The 19,183-nt window shown below is 36.9% G+C and overlaps 4 protein-coding genes across 7 annotated transcripts; 1 reads left to right on the top strand and 3 right to left on the bottom strand.

Moving 5' to 3' along the window:
* Window positions 1-1,745: 1,745 nt before the first annotated feature.
* LOC110759431 (beta-fructofuranosidase, insoluble isoenzyme CWINV1-like) lies at window positions 1,746-5,416 on the top strand. 2 transcript variants are annotated; one of them, XM_021961477.2, is made up of 7 exons: window positions 1,746-2,016; window positions 2,210-2,218; window positions 2,474-3,336; window positions 3,620-3,778; window positions 3,896-4,137; window positions 4,229-4,319; window positions 5,074-5,416. In XM_021961477.2, exons 1-7 carry the CDS (start codon window positions 1,761-1,763, stop codon window positions 5,248-5,250), a joined length of 1,797 nt encoding a protein of 598 aa, XP_021817169.2. In that variant the 5' UTR covers window positions 1,746-1,760; the 3' UTR covers window positions 5,251-5,416. The 2 variants fall into 2 exon arrangements, with proteins under 2 accessions (XP_021817169.2, XP_088106864.1); XM_088250738.1 differs by lacking the exons at window positions 1,746-2,016; window positions 2,210-2,218 and adding an exon at window positions 2,239-2,342.
* Window positions 5,417-6,993: 1,577 nt separating this feature from the next.
* On the bottom strand, window positions 6,994-10,650 carry NAP1;4 (nucleosome assembly protein1;4). Of its 3 annotated transcripts, none has more exons than XM_021961523.2 (12): window positions 10,289-10,649; window positions 10,012-10,055; window positions 9,560-9,655; window positions 9,292-9,384; window positions 9,023-9,110; window positions 8,885-8,946; window positions 8,617-8,804; window positions 8,362-8,539; window positions 8,217-8,260; window positions 7,580-7,787; window positions 7,406-7,442; window positions 6,994-7,307 (listed from the first exon to the last, which is right to left on the bottom strand). In XM_021961523.2, the coding sequence occupies exons 1-11, from the start codon at window positions 10,353-10,355 to the stop codon at window positions 7,419-7,421; spliced, it is 1,092 nt and encodes a 363-aa protein (XP_021817215.1). In that variant the 5' UTR covers window positions 10,356-10,649; the 3' UTR covers window positions 6,994-7,307; window positions 7,406-7,418. The 3 variants fall into 3 exon arrangements, with proteins under 3 accessions (XP_021817215.1, XP_021817213.1, XP_021817214.1); XM_021961521.2 differs by having other exon boundaries at window positions 7,425-7,442; window positions 10,289-10,645; XM_021961522.2 differs by lacking the exon at window positions 7,406-7,442 and having other exon boundaries at window positions 10,289-10,650.
* Window positions 10,651-11,454: 804 nt separating this feature from the next.
* Window positions 11,455-15,346, bottom strand: GLYR2 (glyoxylate reductase 2). Its single transcript, XM_021961483.2, has 12 exons — window positions 15,031-15,346; window positions 14,669-14,747; window positions 14,502-14,567; window positions 14,152-14,227; window positions 14,016-14,071; window positions 13,624-13,708; window positions 13,455-13,515; window positions 13,072-13,124; window positions 12,928-12,998; window positions 12,748-12,820; window positions 11,899-12,003; window positions 11,455-11,817 (listed from the first exon to the last, which is right to left on the bottom strand). The coding sequence occupies exons 1-12, from the start codon at window positions 15,215-15,217 to the stop codon at window positions 11,659-11,661; spliced, it is 1,071 nt and encodes a 356-aa protein (XP_021817175.2). The 5' UTR covers window positions 15,218-15,346; the 3' UTR covers window positions 11,455-11,658.
* A 580-nt stretch (window positions 15,347-15,926) lies between these two features.
* Window positions 15,927-18,983, bottom strand: LOC110759485 (RNA-binding (RRM/RBD/RNP motifs) family protein). The gene is made up of 7 exons (XM_021961547.2): window positions 18,825-18,983; window positions 18,434-18,699; window positions 18,274-18,314; window positions 17,349-17,512; window positions 17,116-17,218; window positions 16,862-17,031; window positions 15,927-16,772 (listed from the first exon to the last, which is right to left on the bottom strand). Exons 2-7 carry the CDS (start codon window positions 18,649-18,651, stop codon window positions 16,287-16,289), a joined length of 1,182 nt encoding a protein of 393 aa, XP_021817239.1. The 5' UTR covers window positions 18,652-18,699; window positions 18,825-18,983; the 3' UTR covers window positions 15,927-16,286.
* Window positions 18,984-19,183: the final 200 nt, after the last annotated feature.

Genomic DNA, 19,183 nt, shown 5'->3' with positions numbered 1-19,183 from the left:
ATCTAATAAACATAGAACATGTGGAACTATTGCCAAACTTACTGCATTTCTTTTTATGACATGTGGCGGGCTGCATTGAAAATATTCCATATGTCCTCCGTCTATTGAATGGTACACCAGCCACGTGGTGTACCTGGAATAATGTATTCAAGTTATTTTCATAATTCTTATTGGCTATAAATTGTACCGAATTGAAACAATTATGGTCCAAAAGCACCAGAAGCCTCTTCAAGAAAAAGAGAGAAAAATAGAACACTTAAAAGGATTAATGGTTTTGAGTGAAACATGTTCAATATATTGAAATGTAATTCTATATTATTATTTGTAATAATAGCATATATATATATGACTATCACAATTATCCTGCTTCTACTTATATGATATTTATGATTATGATTATTTAAATAAAAAAGCGATAGAATTTTATTCCATTAATAGGAATAAAAGTATAAAGGACACATCCTATAAAGGAAGCCATCCCAATAACAATATGGCATACATGAATACTTATAGTATACTTCGTTGTTATAATATAATTTTAAACTCTTATTATCTTTATCCAATTATAAATACTTGTTATATATTAATTTATGTTTTGACCAATTGATCTCAGAAGGCATAATTTTAGCATATTTTTCTTTGGTAAAATTAAAAAAGTGGCAAAATGAAAATGGTGATACACACATATAATCCAAACCACAAGTCAGTAGGAAATGGGGTTTATGGTGTACCAATTTTTCTCACAATTCAATAAAATGGCACATTCCATTTAGTACTGTAGAGTTAGGGTGGAATTGAGAATAGAATTAAATGTCCCATCTGGTTGGAATAATGTCCTATCAGGGACTAAGATTTCAATCTCATCATCATGTAAGATGCTTGTTATCCATGATATGAGAGGCAATAGGTCCTCCTATCAAAGTTGTTCTTTTTATAAGGGAAGTTTTCTTCTTTTATATCATCATCTGTTACTATGCAGAAATTATCTTGGAGGCCCATTTCTTTACTTTTTGTTAGGAATTATAAAAGGAATGCTAGACTCGGAGAGCCCTCAAAAGTATTTTACAATGATGTTTGATGAACTTAACAATTATGAAAGAGAGTAGAACTTGTTGGATTAAACTAATGATTCTATTTGGCATGGTTGATAGTTGCCAGTGCAGATCAAATTTTTTTGATTGAAAGAGAAGTATTAAGCATGCACGTCATAATTCTGTAAATATTTTTGCTCGCCATTTAAACTCAAAGTGTATCATTATTATATTTTTCAATACTTGATATGTGTTCATAGGCATAATCAAAGTTAACTATTTAATTTGTAGTTATAATCATGAACACGTATCAAGTATTAAGAAGGATAGTGATAATACACATTGAGTTAAAGTGACGAACAATCTAGTCTTAAAGTATTATTTGTCTGCTAAAAAATTCTTCTTCTTTTTTACATGTAAGGAAGTGTATATAGAAATAAAACGCAGCCCTTGACTTTTCTTCTTCATATACCATATGCCAGCTTAATTTCTTGGATCCTTCTCTCTCATAATTAAAATAATAATAATAATAAAATATTATAAACTTAAAATATACTCTTTGTTGGACATCTTGTGAACCATCACTTTGCAATGACTTTTTATTCTTTATCATCACATCTAAATCTAACTATCCAAGTTCCAACCCTGAATTATTATCCTTGACTCCACCCAAAAAAAAAAGCACCCAAAAAATAAAAAATCCAAGACTTTCTTGACAACTACTACCACATGGGCAAGGCTGCTCCTATAAATACCCAGCAGAGTGTTGCCTTATTTTGTCACTCCTGCAAAGCCATCATGGCCATCTCCTCTTTCTCTCTCTACTGTTTTCTCTCTCTTTGGCTAGGCCAGTCTCTTCTGCTTCAAGCTTCTCACCATGTCCACAGAAACCTTCAAACTTCCCTAGTAGCTGACGCACACAACCAAGTTAAAGAGCCCTACAGAACTGGTTACCATTTCCAGCCTCCCAAGAATTGGATCAATGGTATATATATCTTCACCTACAAAAATTCTCTTCATTTTTCGTTTTTTTTTTTTTCATTTTCCATTTTTGTTCCTTCACCTGTCTTTGTCTATATTGTTTATAGCTCTAACATTTGTTTTTTTGCTTCTTGTTTTTGACATTTTACTTGTTCTGATTGTGGAATGGACAAATGGACTTGTTTGGTTGCTCTCAGATCCTAATGGTTAGCTTGTTTCTCTCTCTCTCTCTCTCTCTCTTACATTTTCTGGGTTTGGTTCATTTTCTATGAAACTATATATGTGATGCATTTGATTTGAATGAATATCATAGCAAGTCAACCAGTCAAGGTTGGTGGCTTTATATTCTTGCTCTTTCTATTTTCAGTCACACTTTCTATATTCCTATTTTGGTTTGGGCTTTTTGGGCACTCTCTAATTTCAATGTGCTAATGCCTTGTTGTGTGTTACTCTTTTTTCAGGGCCAATGATTTACAAGGGAATTTACCATCTATTCTATCAATACAACCCCAAAGGTGTAGTTTGGGGGAACATTGTGTGGGCCCACTCGACATCAACTGATCTTGTTAACTGGACCCCTCATGATGCCGCCATCTACCCGTCGCAGCCGTCGGATATCAACGGCTGCTGGTCGGGATCCGCCACGATCCTCCCCGGGGGCAAACCGGTCATTTTATACACCGGAATAAACCCCCAAAACCAACAAGTCCAAAACCTGGCCTACCCCAAGAACCTCTCAGACCCATACCTTAGGGAGTGGGCCAAGGTCCCCCAAAATCCACTAATGGCACCCACCCAAGCCAACCAAATCAATGCAAGCTCATTTAGAGACCCAACCACTGCTTGGCTAGGACCAGATATGATATGGAGGGTCATCGTTGGAAGCAAGAGGAACCAAAGGGGGTTTGCTATCCTGTACAGGAGCAAAGATTTCCTTAACTGGGTTAAGGCCAAACACCCACTTCACTCAGCAAAGAAAACTGGAATGTGGGAGTGTCCAGATTTTTACCCAGTCTCAATTAAGGGGCAAAATGGTCTTCACACATCAGAAAATGGTCCTGATGTGAAGCATGTGCTCAAGGTTAGCTTGGACAACACTAAGCGAGAGTACTATACAATTGGGACATATAACATTCACAAGGATATCTATATCCCGGATAAGGGCTCAGTGGAGAGTGACGCAGGCTTGAGATATGATTATGGGAAATTTTATGCTTCAAAAACTTTCTTCGACAGTTCTATGAACCGTAGGATATTGTTGGGTTGGATTAATGAATCTTCAAGTGTGGAGGATGATACCAAGAAGGGATGGTCTGGAATTCAGGTATAAATTAAACAAATAGATATATGCATGAAAAGAAGTTGTGAATCTGAATTAACTCTTTTCTGCACGTAACATAAGTCTGACAAGAGAACATTACTCGCTACAAGCATAACTGTTTTGATGAAGTTGTGTGATCTCTAACACTTATAAATTGGTCAAGGGACTTGGACCTACCAACTACCCACTTGGGTCATCACAATCAATGCCTATTTGAATAGTCTTCAATTAGCTGGCTTGTGAACTTGTGAACTAAGCTACGCATTATTTGCATTGACTTTTGCAGGCATTTCCAAGGAAAATCTGGCTTGATAAATCTGGAAAACAATTGGTACAATGGCCAGTAGCTGAAATAGAAAAACTGCGTGAAAAGGAGGTCAAGTTGCCAAGCAGTGTGCTTAAGGGAGGATCAGTGCATGAAGTACTTGGTGTCACAGCAGCACAGGTGGGTACTTTTTCCTTTCAATTTTTTATATAGATTTTGTAATGTCACTTTGCCGCGTTTTATATTTAAAAAGCACTTTAAAAAATAAATTTGGTATTATTTGATTTTGTTTTACAGGCAGATGTAGATGTTACTTTTGAAATAAGTGATTTTAAGAAAGCAGAAGTTCTAGACCCAAGTTGGACAGACCCGCAACTTTTATGTAGCCAAAAGGGTGCATCGGTTAAAGGAGGTTTAGGGCCATTTGGGTTACTAGTTTTGGCTTCAAAGGGCTTGAAAGAATACACAGCAGTATTCTACAGAATATTTAAAGGTCACAACAACAAATATGTGGTGCTCCTCTGCAGTGACCAAAGCAGGTCTCTCTCTCTCTCTCTCTCTCACACACACACACAAAACTTCAAATTGTAAACTCTTTTTTTTATGTTTGTTTTATTGTTTGGTTGGTAGGTCTTCCTTAAATCAGGATAACGATAAGACCACTTATGGGGCTTTTATAAAGGTGGATCCTCTTCATGAGAAGCTGTCACTAAGAAGCTTGGTAAGTTGCTGTGAACCAATCAAATAGGGATTTTATCAATTTATGCTATTTTTCTTTGTTGAAAAGTCAGTGTTTCTATATGATCATCATGAGGTGCTCCACACATTGGATTCATGGGAAAGTTCTTTTGAGTTTACAAAGTCTTGCCCACCAGAAATTTCCATCAAACCTTGAGAATTTGTCTGTATTTATTTTCCTTGAAACATTCACACGCAAACTGACCCCATCTTCGCACTTTCACATTGACCATATTATATATGTTTGATTTTCAAATCAAATAGGGATGAAATTAAATAGAAAGCACAACTCTAAAAGTACACAAAGCAACTTCTAACATAGTTAGGATTTTGACACTAAATGATGTGTTTGGGCTTTAAAAAGATGCCTATTGCACCATTTAAGTGCTAGGACCACCTTAGACTAGATTCTTTTCCATTAATCAAAATAGTTTAATATTTCTCATAGAGAAATGCTACGATCAGTTGCGTCATTCGTGAATGCGTAATTAACTTATATTATGATTATTGATGCATGTGAATCTCATTGTGAGACTCACGTGAATCTACGATTAGAAATCGCACTCTTATATATGCGAACACTCTTCATTCCATATACCACCAAACCAACTTTATGCCATGGTTCCTACTCAGCAATGTGCATGCCTATACTTTTTCAGCTCATCCTTTTTCTTTTACCCATTTCAGGATAATAAAATTTTGTCCTAATGCATTTGAAATTTTTGCATCTTCTGCAGATAGATCACTCCATAGTGGAGAGCCTTGCCGGACAAGGGAAGGCGTGCATCACAGCTAGAGTTTATCCCACATTGGCCATTGATGTTGATGCCCACTTGTATGCCTTCAATTATGGAACCGAGGATGTAAAAATCACAGGAAGTGCATGGAGCTTGAAAACAGCAAAAATCAATTGAATTATATATATATTATGACTAGTGGAGAGGACTCTTGGAAGAAGGAGAAGAAAAGCTTGGAAATATTATTCATTCTTATGATCTTGGTTCCGCATAATTGAGATTAATAACTATTAAAACTATTTGGTTCTGCTTAATTATTATATAAAGCTACTTGTTCAATCGAGATTGCTGCAAGTTTCCCACTAGCTTTCAATTGTTTACTACAACCTAGAAGATAATAAGAATTATAGTATATAGCAGCACTCTTGGTTAAATTATTGGGCGTCTCATTCCAACCTGATATATTATACAAAAATCCTTATAAAGCCTGTTCGGAGAGAGAAAAACTCAAAACTAGCCACTTGTCATTTTCTAATTAATTATTATAAAATTTTAACAAATGAAGAAAAACCAAGTAGAAAATGGCAAGTGGCTAGTGTTGGGTTTTTCTCTCCAAATAAGCTTTATATGAGTTTTGGTATATAATATGTCATGCTAAAATGGGTTTTTGAATAAAAATCTCTAAATTATTCTGATTTGAATTTTTTTAAATTTTTTAAACAAGAGATGATCTATAAATTGACAGTTCATACTATTAGATCACACTGTAAATGGAGCTCAACAATTGGATAGTTTTTCTTCTTCTTTAGAAGTACTCTTCTTAAAAGTGCTTAAGTATATATGATCATCAAGAGCCACAAAGAGCCAGTTTGTGGTGGCCTTTCCCTCTTCTTTGTAGTTGATTGAACTGAAAATTTTAAACAGAATAATCACAGCTTCCCTCTTCTTTGTTGTTGTTTATATTTTCCTTGGGTTAAGAACAATCACAATCTACATGCTGTAACTTTTATCCTCTCACTTAGTCTCCATTAGCTAGACCAGCCACAGCTTGGTTTCTCTTATATATGTCCCCAAATAAAACCACACTATCCTTTGGTTTCTCAATGTTCCTCAAAACCACGTAAAATCCTTCCCTACCTCGGAGCTAATATCTCTTTTTCTTTGTTAAATGATGAAGAGAGAGATAAGAAGAAAGGGACATTAGCACCGGGGCAGGGAAGTTTCTCTCCAAAAGCACCATAAGAACAAGATGCTGTTGAGCTTTAAGTCTCATCCCAACCTCCCCAAGAATTGGATCAATGGTATATCTACACCCAATTTTTTTTTCTTTTTTGGGAATTCACACATCTTGATTTAACTTGCTGTTGCTAATTATCGACTCTTGACGTTTTGTCACTGGTTTCTTGGTTTTCTAGTTCGACGTGAATCTCCTGGTGGTCATGAATGGGACAAATGGGTGTGCACAGATCCCAATGGTCAGTTATTTTGTGGTCTTGCTATGATTTTTGGATGAATTTTGCTCATCTTTTTAATAACTGTTATGAATGTATCAAGATCCATCTCCACTTGCCCAACAATCCAAAACTTGGGCAAGCCAACACCCATCTCTGATTCATTATGTTCGTTGGGCCAATGGCACTGGAATCTGAGAGTTTTCAGGTTTTGATCCTGTGTCAATTTGACACATCGACAAATGGGTTTGATGTTAAGCATGTCCTGAAAGCCAGCTTAGATGGTACTAAATATGAGCTAGGGATCACTGGGAGGTGATGCAGGGTTGAGATATGACTGGGAATTTTATGCAACTTCACGGTGATCCGCGAGGATGCAAAGGGGTAGCCGTAAATACATACCACATGAGAGATGGGATTAGTAATATGGTCAGGAAATGTAAGAAATGTGCTTATCGGTGTGACAGGATGATAAAAGCATGTTGCATTGCTATATTTAATAAACAAACAATGAAAGAGAAATGTATCAATAAATATACTTAGGGTTTCATAGGACATAGACAGCACTGGCCAACCTAAACATCCAACAGAAGCAATAAAACCCAAAGCACCAGGAGGGTACCCATTTTCCCCAAACAATACCAAGGAATATCAAACACTCAACTCTCAAGAAGCAGAAGCCACCCTCGCAAGCCCGTCCATTCATAACTGTCACTATTGTTGCTTGCACTCGGGAGGGCGCTCACCTTGCTGACCTTCCGCACCTTGTGCCCTACCACTTTTCTGCAATTGAACAAGGTAATTCAGGTAATAAGTCATTAACCCTGAGTGAGGGTTGCTGAAAATCTTAAAATTACAAAAATAAAAATAAAAGAACATACAACTGTTAAATCATCACACCTTAGATCCAGCAGATGGCTGCAAAATCCAATAAAAATGGATATATTAACAGGCTTGACAACTTAAAACTTAATACAACATTCTAATATCATAATGAATGAAAACTGCAGATTGTATATGTTATGTCCTATCTATACATTTTTATTTATATATACCTTTTTCCTGCCCTTATCTTCCTCTTCCTCATCATCGTCATCGTCATCATCGTCCTCATCATCTTCCTCTTCTTCCTCATCATCATCATCATTCTCATCAACGTCATCATCATCGTCATCTTCTAAATCTTCAAACTCATCCCCTTGAACAGCCTCTCCAGTGAACCATGATACTGCATGAGGAATGATTTTGTCTCGAATTGTTGAACTATACATAACACCAGTACCATGTCAACAGAATACCAATACAAACTATAAGATAGGTAGGATGCCATACAGCTTCCCATGCATAGAAACTATGAGTACTTGGATGTGTCAATACAATGCCAAATTTAGTTCTTGTGCATGACAATTTGTTTATGTAGAATGTGTTGTACACAATATGTTATGTGATCCTTCTTCAAGCATCCTGAGTACACTGTCAAATTCCATCTCTTTGTAATGTTACAATTCCAGCTCTTTGAACTGCATTTTTAATTTACAAGACTCATCCCAACTAACTGATCAGACTTCACCAAATTCAAAACAAATCCAATCTATAATACAAAATTATTGTTTTGCCAACATCTACTGCCTTGCCAAATGTCAGAGAAACTATACAGTATGCATTAAAGAAGAAAAAATATCATTAACGTACCCAATATCATAATCCTGCTCCATCTGACTTTGGAGTTCTTCAGCCTGTCACCATAAAGTGTAAACATCAGAGCTTAAAATAACTTGCTTATATCATCATTAACCATGTTCAATAGCCTCGATATCATGAATGAAACCAAACTTACAGTATCATCATCAATATCATCATCGTCATCAGGGACCTGAGGAGGGCTAAAGAAGTTGAAGAAGCTTGGACAATCTTCAGTCTTGGTCATGGGCTTCGCATTCTTTGACCCCTTTCTTGGCTTCTTCTTGAGAAGCTTCTGTGTCAAGCTTTTCCCAGGATACCATTCAATCTCGGTCCTACAAGGTAATCCAACTTAAGAATTAGAGGGAAAAAAGGGGAAAAAAATCAGTAAAACAACAGATACGAAAATTACCCAATTGCCTTTTCTAAAATAGGCTCATTGTCCTCATCAATCATGTGATATATTTTTGACAGGACAGAATTTTTGAAATACGGATTAGGATCAAAGAAGAACTCCAGCTTGAATCCTTTTGGCTTGTCTATCCTACACCACTTGATATCTTTGAGATACTTGAGTGCACCTTCATCACGCTCTGTGATCTATTCCAGGAAACAGCTTATTATATTTCCACAATCAATTCAAGAAATGAGCACAGTAAATGGCTAATAAAATCACCCACCTCCTCAGAAAGTACTTCATTAGTCTTCATTGCGGTGAGCCAAAAGTCAGGCACTCCTTTCTCTACATCAAAAGGAATAATCCAACATCAAACTCAAGGGTAGTGCTAATCATTAAAGATTTGAATTTTGAGAGGTACCTTCAGTGGCCTTATCTCCTTCTTGGTCTGGTGCATCTTCATTTTTCACTCCTTCGACTTCAGTTACACCATTAACAATGTCATATCTCTGCAATCAACCGTCACAGAAACCAGAAAGGCATATACGTCATCCTTGCATATAGCAGCACGTTTAAAGCCAATTCACAAAACTCAACTTCAGATGAATTTTAAACATGAAAATTTCTAAACTATAAGACAGCATGACATCAAAGTAATAAGAACTAAATGCCTATTGAGACACTGCATACCTTTGTGTAGAGAGGTTCATAAAGCTTCTGGTATTTTGCTTCCAATGCAGCTTTCTCCTCAAAAAATTTCTCTTCCAGCTCATCATGTTGGCCCTGCAAGATATGGACATATATGGGGTACTCAGGAGCTCTATGATTGAGCACAAATTTATTTCTACCTATCCTATTGTTTATTCTCAATCTTAGGTTATACTCATCCATAAAATTAGGATTTGGTACAAAAAGTTCAGAATAACACTTATGTAATGAAATTTGAAGGCAGACAAACCTGTATCTCTCTCAAAACCTCAACACGCTTCCTGACCGAGGGTGGCAAAGTTTCCAATATGTCAGTATGCTGTCCAGCCAAGCTCTGAAGCTTATTCTGCAAACAACACCAACAATAAGTAACTTAAAAAGAATCACCAATAAGAAAATAGGACCCTGGCAGACCACACCAATAAGTGATTAAATTTTTTTAATAGAACTGTGGAAAGAAAAACTTGATCTTTTGGATTACTATTGCTCGCTTGAACATAATTCAATTCATTTACATAAAAACTTTAAATTTACTATCCAAACCTACTGGAAGTCTTAAAAGAAAATAAGAAAACTTGTTTTTATTTCCACTACCAAACTTGAATTTTAACCATACGATGATCATCATAAGAGCCACAAGAAACAGCAACCACATATCTTTCTTGCTATTGAAAAAATTACAACATGGCAAAAGAACCTCACCTTAAGAGCATTAACAAGACCAGCACGATCCTCTGCACTAAGAGCTATACACAAAAGCCAAACAAAGAGTTCAAATTCAAAGTACTGCAATAACAAAATGCCAATAAAATTCTCAAGTTCACCACACAAAGGCCTTAAAAATAGTTCCACAGCCAAATTGCAAAATGAGATTAAGAAACCAAAATTAAGCTTCAGGGTTTTGGCTTTCACGCAACAGAATTCAAATAATTTCCCCTTACACATACAATAGGGTTTAACACGTGAGATAAGGTATTACCGGCGGCAGCGGCGGGGAGGGAGGAGCCGAGGTCGGACATGTCGAAGGTATCTTTGTTGCTGCTCATTTTGAAAGCCTGTTTGGGAAGCGAGAAAATACAAAACCCTAGGAAAAGAAAGAGAGGGAAAGTGGAGAGAAAAAGGGAGGGAGATTGAGAAGCGAGTCTTTCTCTCAGTCTCTCGTCTCGTGGCTAAACCTAGGAGGAGTTGTTTTATACTGTGGGGGTGGGGCCCGTCGGCTCCACGAACCAATTGGGTGAGTTTGAAAAAGCCACTGACAAGTCACAGCAACTGACAAACTCTCTCTCTCTCTCTCTCTCTCTCTCTCTCTCGAGGCTTTAGTTTGTACTCAAAACATGAAACCACCTCCGCCAATTTGGTGTATATCTGTTAAACAGTGTGTGTGGAGGATGAAGGGGAAGAGCCAAATTTATAATGGTAGAGAGGCTTAGAATCCAAATCAGTGTGAAATTCTTATGTAAACACTACATGGCATATCAATGTTGTGTTACAAAAACCTGCCCAAATTTGTACAGTGATAACACTACACGTGGCATATCGATGTTGTGTTACAAAAACCTACCAAATTTTGTGCATTGATAACACTACGTACATAGCATACCAATGTTGTGTTACAAAAATCTACCCGATTTTGTGCATTGATAACATTACATGGCATACCAAATCACCGATGTTGCGTTACAAAAACCTACCCAATTTTGTGTAGCGATAACACTACGTGGCATATCGATGTCGTGCTACAAGAACCTACCCAATTGTAACGCATACAATCATCAATACATGTCCGTAAGTCGACTACATGGAGATTTGATTACATTTTAGAGCGTGAGTGGATTCGGAGCATCACGTGACATGTCAGCATAATGTCAATGTCACATAACAATTTTTCCACTTATGCATAGGCTTTTAAGAGAATGATGTGTTACTCTCCATAAAAGCCATTCCCATAGCCAAAAATTGGAAATATTTTCTGGCATATAACGGGTATATACAATGCTCCTCTCGAGGTGAGTTGTGAGAAGAGGGGAGCGTTATATACACCTGTACATGGATTTCCATCACTTTCCTTCCTTTGTGGTCAAATAAGTATCATCACACTGAACTACCAAGTTGAAGATCACAAGAATAGCTGGCCTGGGATACCTGTAAAGAGCAAAAAGCAAGAGAATATCCAACTTTCTATACAGGGCTGAGGCGCCACAGAATTGATCATTTTCATTGGACTCTTCCCTACATGCCCTTAATCATTGAAAATAAAAGAACGAAGCACAAAACAATTGAGAAATGTGTAAGATATGATTTCACTTTGATAGTTACTTTCATGAAAAAATTGACTATCAACTACTTTGCCTATTGCTGCAACTTTGGTTTCAACGCTTCAATGACAGCTGAAAAGTCCTCGTCGCTGAGCCCATGTGATTTTGCTACCTTGTATAGTTCATTTGCAGCCGCTGCGATTGGCGTGGATTGGGAAACAGATTCTGCTAATCCCAGAGCAAGCCTTAGGTCCTACAAGCATTTATGAACGTTGTACAATTAGGTCAGGGGGTTAATGATATAGCGTAAGGCAGTGAGGGCAACTTAACACACCTTTTGTTGATGCTTCAAGGGAAATGCAGTAGGATAGAGGGACTGAATCATTGATGGGCCCTTGACTGAGTACATTGGTGCACTAATGGCTCCTTGCGAGACAACCTGCAAAACCATGGGAATGCAATGATTTCATACTTCTTGGGATTTTTTCCCTCTTTCTGGTACATAAAAACAATTTTATCAATGAGAAAATGAAGAACAAGCAACCCTTCAAGGACAATAACTCAATGAACCTAAATTAAAATACAGCATACAGAAAATAAAAGATAGAGAGAGAACATCATCTCTCATAAAATCTCTCCAATCAGGCCTCCTTTCTAGACAATTAATCTGCCTCTCCATTACAGATCAGTTTTCATTAAGCGTCTGTTTGGATGAGGGACTTGAACAAGGAATTGGAATCAGTTGTCTGAATGAAACTTCTCGCCCATTAATGTCACTGTGAATCATTATGAACATGGACAATGCTGCTTCTTCTTTTTATCGAACATGGGCAATGCCTTTTTTATTTATTTATCGAACATGGGCAATGCTTTAGCTCTATAAACCTTGATACTCTTTAGTCCATTCCCAGATGGAAGAATCATTCTCTAAATGGGTCATAGATTCATAGCCCTATACTGTTGAAATTGGTAAGTTAATCGGTCACTAAATGACTTATCAACCTTGCCTCATCACCTAAAATTTGATAAAATTAAAAATAAAAAAAATAAAAAAACTTAAAGAGACAGAGACATTTAAATGATTACAATCCGGTTCAAAGAAAAATATTGAATCACGAGGAGTTTCATAAAAGGTAATATAAAGAAAACAATGCAGAAAGATTAGGCATGTTCTGGAGAGTACCTCAACTAGTACTTTTGGGTCCAGTCCTATTTTCTCAGTGAGAAGCAAGGCTTCAGAAAATGATGCCATCATACTAGAAATTGTAGAAAAAGGTTAAAAGGATACACTGTCAGAATAACAACCATGAATCAATACAACCAAAAAATAAAGGGAATTACCTGAAATGAAACACTGCATTACCTTCCCATGATCATGTTCACAACAAGTTTCATAGCAGCACCATTTCCGACATCCCCAAGGTAAAATCTTGACTGGATGGAATTGTTAACATAAGCATAAAATAGACACAGGTAACTGGATGGCTAGGTGAAGAAGAGCCAATACCTTCCCCATGACATCTAAAAGCGGTGCTGCTATTTCATAGAGAGATTTGTCACCTGAAAGATTTCACTATGATTCAGTTTCTCTGAGGTCCCTCCACATGCTATGGAACATGAAACTTTAAAGGGCAAAGAGAGTTGCATGTTGAAAAATAGATGATATTTGAAGTGTACTGATGTTATTACTAGATAAAGATCCTTGAACATATTCAATAACAAACATAATCACCACAATTTTGCAAATGACTACTTACAAATTCCATTCATTTACTTTCTTTTGGGGGGTGGGTGTTTGGTTTCAACATCTTGCATTCATATTGGTGACAGGAATAAGCATAAATAAATGGTACTCAGAAATGCAATAATGAAAACAACAAGATTGCATGCCTGCAGTGAGAAATATTAGTTGTCCATCTTCTGCTGGCTTTTTTGAGCCCGAAACTGGAGCCTATAGGAAAAACACCAATACTTGGATTTAGTCATGCTTAAACTTAAAGAATGAAATTGTACAGATGCATTGCACATATTTTAGAAATAAAACTAATAAACAGCTTGCCTCCAAAAATGATGCCCCAGTAGATTTGATATGTCCACTAATCAATTTTGAAGTTGCACCATCAACAGTTGAAACATCCACATACCTGTAGATGTCCATAGAGAGTAACATAAATGCTGTTGACCAGCTTAGGAAGAATATATTTGAGGAAATCAAAGGTTGATGGAAGTTGTGTTTGGTGAAGTGTGTACCACAATTGGAATGTGAACTGAGAAACAAACAGCAAGAACTTAAACTTTGAAAAGAAAAGTGGAAAAGCTGCGTAGTTATCAAAAAACATATATCCTGATATGAAACCATTCAACACTTTTATTGTTTAGCACTAACTCAAGATTCATGATTTGGAACACTAAAATTGCTTATGTTCAAGGGATGCATTCATCAAATATTACCCTTTTCCTGAACTCATCCCATTTGCAGCTCCATGCTTCCCCAAAGCAACATCAACCTGAGTTAAAAGAAGCAATAAGTTCCTCCAACTGTGGTAGCAAAGTAAGCAAGAAAAAACCTAGATGAAAACATACGCACAGCACTTTCAGGGTCAGCAAGCATGGCAAATGTGACATCACAAGATGCAGCGACTTCCTCAGGAGAGGGTTTATATCTGCATAACCATTCTGTTAAATGAGATACCCACTTGTGGCTTTTGAAAGGTGCAGATAAAAGAAACTACCAATAAACAACTAATCTATAAGAAATTTTGTTGTTGGTGAATCTACTAGTACTGAAAACAACTGAATGTCATGATGTTAAGAAGAAGGTCTTAAGGATGTCATTCAAACATTATCAAGATTTTAATCATCTATGCCGAAGGGCATTATTCTAATGGATCTGAGAGCACAAAGCAATATTCATTTGATATCCGGTACATTACTTACTTTGCACCTAAGCTGATGAGTGGATCACATTTGCTCTTGGTCCTATTCCAAACAGTCACATCACACCTATAAAATTCCAAATAGTTAACATAAAGCCTTAACAGGGACTTTTTTCTAACCATTCAAACAAGAATGAATGAACATCATCAAATGTTGAAAATCCATACCCAGATTTTATGAGGTTCTGTGCCATCGGAGAACCCATAATTCCGAGGCCAAGGAAACCCACACGAGTTTGCAATTCATCTGCATGAATTTAAAAATACCAAGCTCAGTGGATGGCATAAAGATGTAGCAGAAGACACTACAAAATATCTAATACCTCAGTGATTCTGCAAAATTCTGTTCAATATTCAGTGTAAACTGTGAAAAATTCTATCCTTTGCAACTTTGGAACACCATCTCCCCCACAACCCATTTGCATGCTAAGCTCAATTGTTGGTTTATTTATTTTTATTTAAAAATTATTATTATTGAGAAAAATAAGAACTACCCAGTAAAATAATATGAAGAGACATTAAGAAAATACCTTTGGATGAAGCATTGGATGCTTGAGAAGAGAAAGCCTTGAAAGAAAAAGAAAGTGGTTTTGTAGGGAATAAGTAAGCAGGTCTCCCTCCAAGGTGGTTTGGAAGATGAGGGCAAAAGCTTGAGCACATTGCCATGGCAGTGGAAGATAAATGGTGACAGTTAGTGGTCTTGACCAAGAACGACATAACCACACCTATCTAAAATACTTTGGTCTTTCCGTTTCAAGGGCTCATTGAAGGAAAGCTCGCATTTCTATGCTAAACTTGGTTGTTTGGATAGACACAGAGACGCAGGCACCAATAGGTTCTGGACACAATCAAAACTTGGCCGGGATAATCCTATTCCCATATTTGGACAGGCCCACATTTCCAATTTCTCCAATTGCTAATTTTTTTAATTTTTTTTTATGGCTCAATACAGGTTACAAATTTACAATAAGGAAATTTCTAGTCATATCCAAGGAGATTTTTTATTTTTTATTTATGACTCAATGCAAGTTACAAATTTACAATAAGGAACTTTCTAGTGGTCTCCAAGGAGATTATTGGCCGTGTCTAAAGCCAATTATGTATTTTAACTTTTTTCACGTGACAGTGTGATTGAACTTAAATACAGTCACAATAGCATTTCCAATAGCAGAAGGCAAACTGCAAACCATATACCGGAAAAACACATTTGGCTTGTTGTATAGGTCAGAAAGCTAAAAGCGCACAACGAATGAAACTTGTTCAAACTTCAAAGATGGCCAAAATCTTGAACTTACAGTTACTCAAGTACTCGACTACACTCTGCTTTTCCAACTTCCTTTTTAGCCAAACAAAAGAAGAGCACACAACACAGACCAACCCTATATGTTCTAAACGATGCTTAAAACTACAAGCAACTGATAAGACATTTCAATCAAAAACATCCCTGCTATTAAAAGTTGCGACATAAATAAGCTGTAGAATTTCTGTATGGCTTGCAAAAAAGTTGATCTGCACATTAATTTTCTTTACAGAGTGTGCAAGGATCTTAGAAAACCTCCTATCGGAGACCCATTTATGCTGGCAAAGTTGTCATTTGCTTCCTCTTCCAAATCAACCGGTCTGATAGGGCAAAGTACCACAAATTTTAACAAATATTATCAGAGTTTTTTTTTCACAATTACAGCAAATTTTGTTGATGCTCTCACGCAGCGACTGAGGAAAATTCGCTATGCTCCAACAGTCGGTGGACGTTGATTACAAAGTATGAAGTCAACAAAATTTTTCCTCACTTTTGATAAGGATGATATCTTCCAGTCGTAGAACCACCACTCCGATCATATCCTCTACCAGAAACATAACTTCCACCACCACCACCACTACCACCACCACGGCCAACAGCACCATTTCCATACCCTCTACCACCACCATAGGCAGTATTCCCACCATAACCAGCAGGCATGCCATATCCACTGGCTGCATATCCAGCATTGCCGTACATGGGTCCACCATACCCAAATCCATATCCATATCCACCATACCCACCGTAGAAACCCGCATAGCTTCCAGCATAGTTTCCACCATAATTGTTGTAAGTACCATAGGTGGGATACCCACCCCCACCATAGCCCCTGCCCATTTTTCCATTGTACCGACTTGCAGAATTATATGCACCATATCCAGCTGCAGCACCACCTAAGCCACCATATGACTTGGGAGCACTGCCACTGAAATCACCACCACCCCTTTTAGGTTCAGCCTTTTTTATTTCCACCTACATTTAACATTAAAGTGCCAACGTTATAAACATTTCATCCAGAAACCATACATGAAAAGATATACAAATCAATCTTTAACTTGTACCTGTTTGCCTCCAAGTTCATGTATCTTGCCCTCAGAAAATACCTTGTCAAGAGCATCTTCATTCTCAAAAGTGACAAACCCAAATCCTCTAGACCTCCCAGTTTTATGATCTACCATAATCTGGTGCTCAACAATGCTACCATATGTAGAGAAATATTCCCCCAACTCATCTAAAATGTTTTACCATAATGTCAAAAAAGGAAAATAAATATTATTGCAATCATAATAAAAATATGAAGTAGGTTCTACTATACCATCAGTCAAAGACGTTGGTATTCCACCAACAAAAATCTTCTTTCTTTTTGATATCCCCTTAAACCCCATATCCTCCCTCGGGACTGTCCTCTTCACCTCCACCTGGTATAAAATATTTCAACACCAATCGGGTAACTGAGTCAGACAAAACTATTCAACAATCTATTCGAAGTTTTGGGAAAATTATGAAATTATTATTATACTATTAGGCGCTAGGGCAATGAATGTTTACCACTCTGCCATCTATGACATGTTCTTCCTCCAAAACCGAATCAACAACCCCTGGATCAGCAAATGTTACAAACCCAAACCCCCTTGGCCTCCCAGAATGTTTATCAATCATTATAACAGAATCTGCTATTTCTCCATACTTGCTGAAGTAATTGGTAAAGGCCTCTGAAAGGAAAATCATCAGAAAATCGGATAAGGATAAAGGGGGAGTTAATACTATTCACGATGAAACAGGTCAGGAAATAAATGAAAGTAGCTCAAATTCCAGCTCCTTTCCCTCCATTAAAGAAAGTGAAGTTTTAAGAAGGAAATTGAAATGGCATCAGGATCATAACACGACTAAAATAATCTATCATAATTAACTAACAGCAACAAATTCTATGATGTACGTTAGCAGCAAGCCAAAAATTACGTGAGAGAGTAACTAAGTAAACAGTCTAAAAAGAAACAGAAGACAGATAATGGTGTGTTTGATTTTCTTATTCATAGAAATTAATGAAAATCATAGCAACCAATTGCACTTTCTCCATAGAATTTAATAGAAATTTTTAAAACGAAAACTATTTCATATGTTCTCGTCCAGAGGAAATTCTAGAAAACTCCAGATGGCCAATAGGGCACACAAAGATACACCAGATGGCCATATTCAACAAACAAACATAACTAATCTAGTAGATGTCAGAATCTACAACATGAAATGAAAAGTAAAGCAACAAGCTTTGAATTCTTGGATATCTCAAACAAATAAATCCAGTTTCATTCAGAGTAACAACAGCTTACAAAAAGATAGGCTCGATCACCAGTATGAAGAAACACAAAATGTACAATTCATGACATCAATATGACCCCAGATGTGAAACTATGCTAAACTATGTCTGTTTCGAATTTACAAGTAAAAACACGAAATCAAAAGCTTAACCAAATACCTTCAGTCGTCTCCCAAGAAACGCCTCCTACAAATAGTTTTCTACCACATAAGAAAGCAAACCCAAATGTTACTCTCTCATTCTACCCTCAATTATATTCACAAGAATTGAAATTTCTATCAAGAAAAACTGTAACTTTAAAACTCAAAACCCAACTAACCCCGCAGCCGAATCACGATGATTGAATGAATCCCTAAACTCATTGCCTTCACTATCTACGTTATGGTTCGTTTCAAAACCACGCCCCGAATCAAATTGTTGCTCTGGTGGTTGTTCAAATTCTTCATATTGTTGCTCTGGTGGTTGTTCAAATTCTTCGTTTCCATTGTAAGCGATTTGGTTGTCGTCGAAACGACTGCGTTCAGGAAAATCTTCCATTTGTTCTTAGGCCCAAATTTCCTCTCCACCTTTTTGATACCTATAGACCTGCAAAGGAATCAATTTGTGGGCGACTAAGCCTTAGCTTAGCTTGCAATTATGCCATTGGATTGGCTTAAATCCTCAAAGCAAGCAGTGCGATGAACCCTAAGATTCGGATTTGGGTTAGTTACCTTATTAGCTAGGTTTTTTGTGAGAGTGTTGGAAGTTGGAATTGAAATTGGATTCTGTGGTTGCAGAGAAACCCTAGCTTGAAACGGCGCCGTCGGGCGAGAACCGGGCATGAATTTAAAATTTCAATTTTGCATTTTCAGATATTTATATTGAAGCTGGGCAAGGAAAAAAGCGCAGCATATATAAAACTTCTGTAGCACAATACGTCGTCGTTCTGGTTTGTTTGTTTTTTAATATAAATTTTATGGGTCTTTTCCAAACCAGTAAAGCATGAATACATGGGATGGGTGTGTTGAATTTGATCTCTAACCAAAAAGAATATTTGTTTACCCTTAAATTTGAATCTCTCCTCTCTATT

This window comes from Prunus avium, chromosome 3, assembly GCF_965620075.1.
Source record: "Prunus avium chromosome 3, drPruAviu1.hap1.1, whole genome shotgun sequence".
NCBI classification, from domain to species: Eukaryota; Viridiplantae; Streptophyta; class Magnoliopsida; order Rosales; family Rosaceae; genus Prunus; species Prunus avium.
This window is presented reverse-complemented; position numbering and strand designations above follow the sequence as displayed.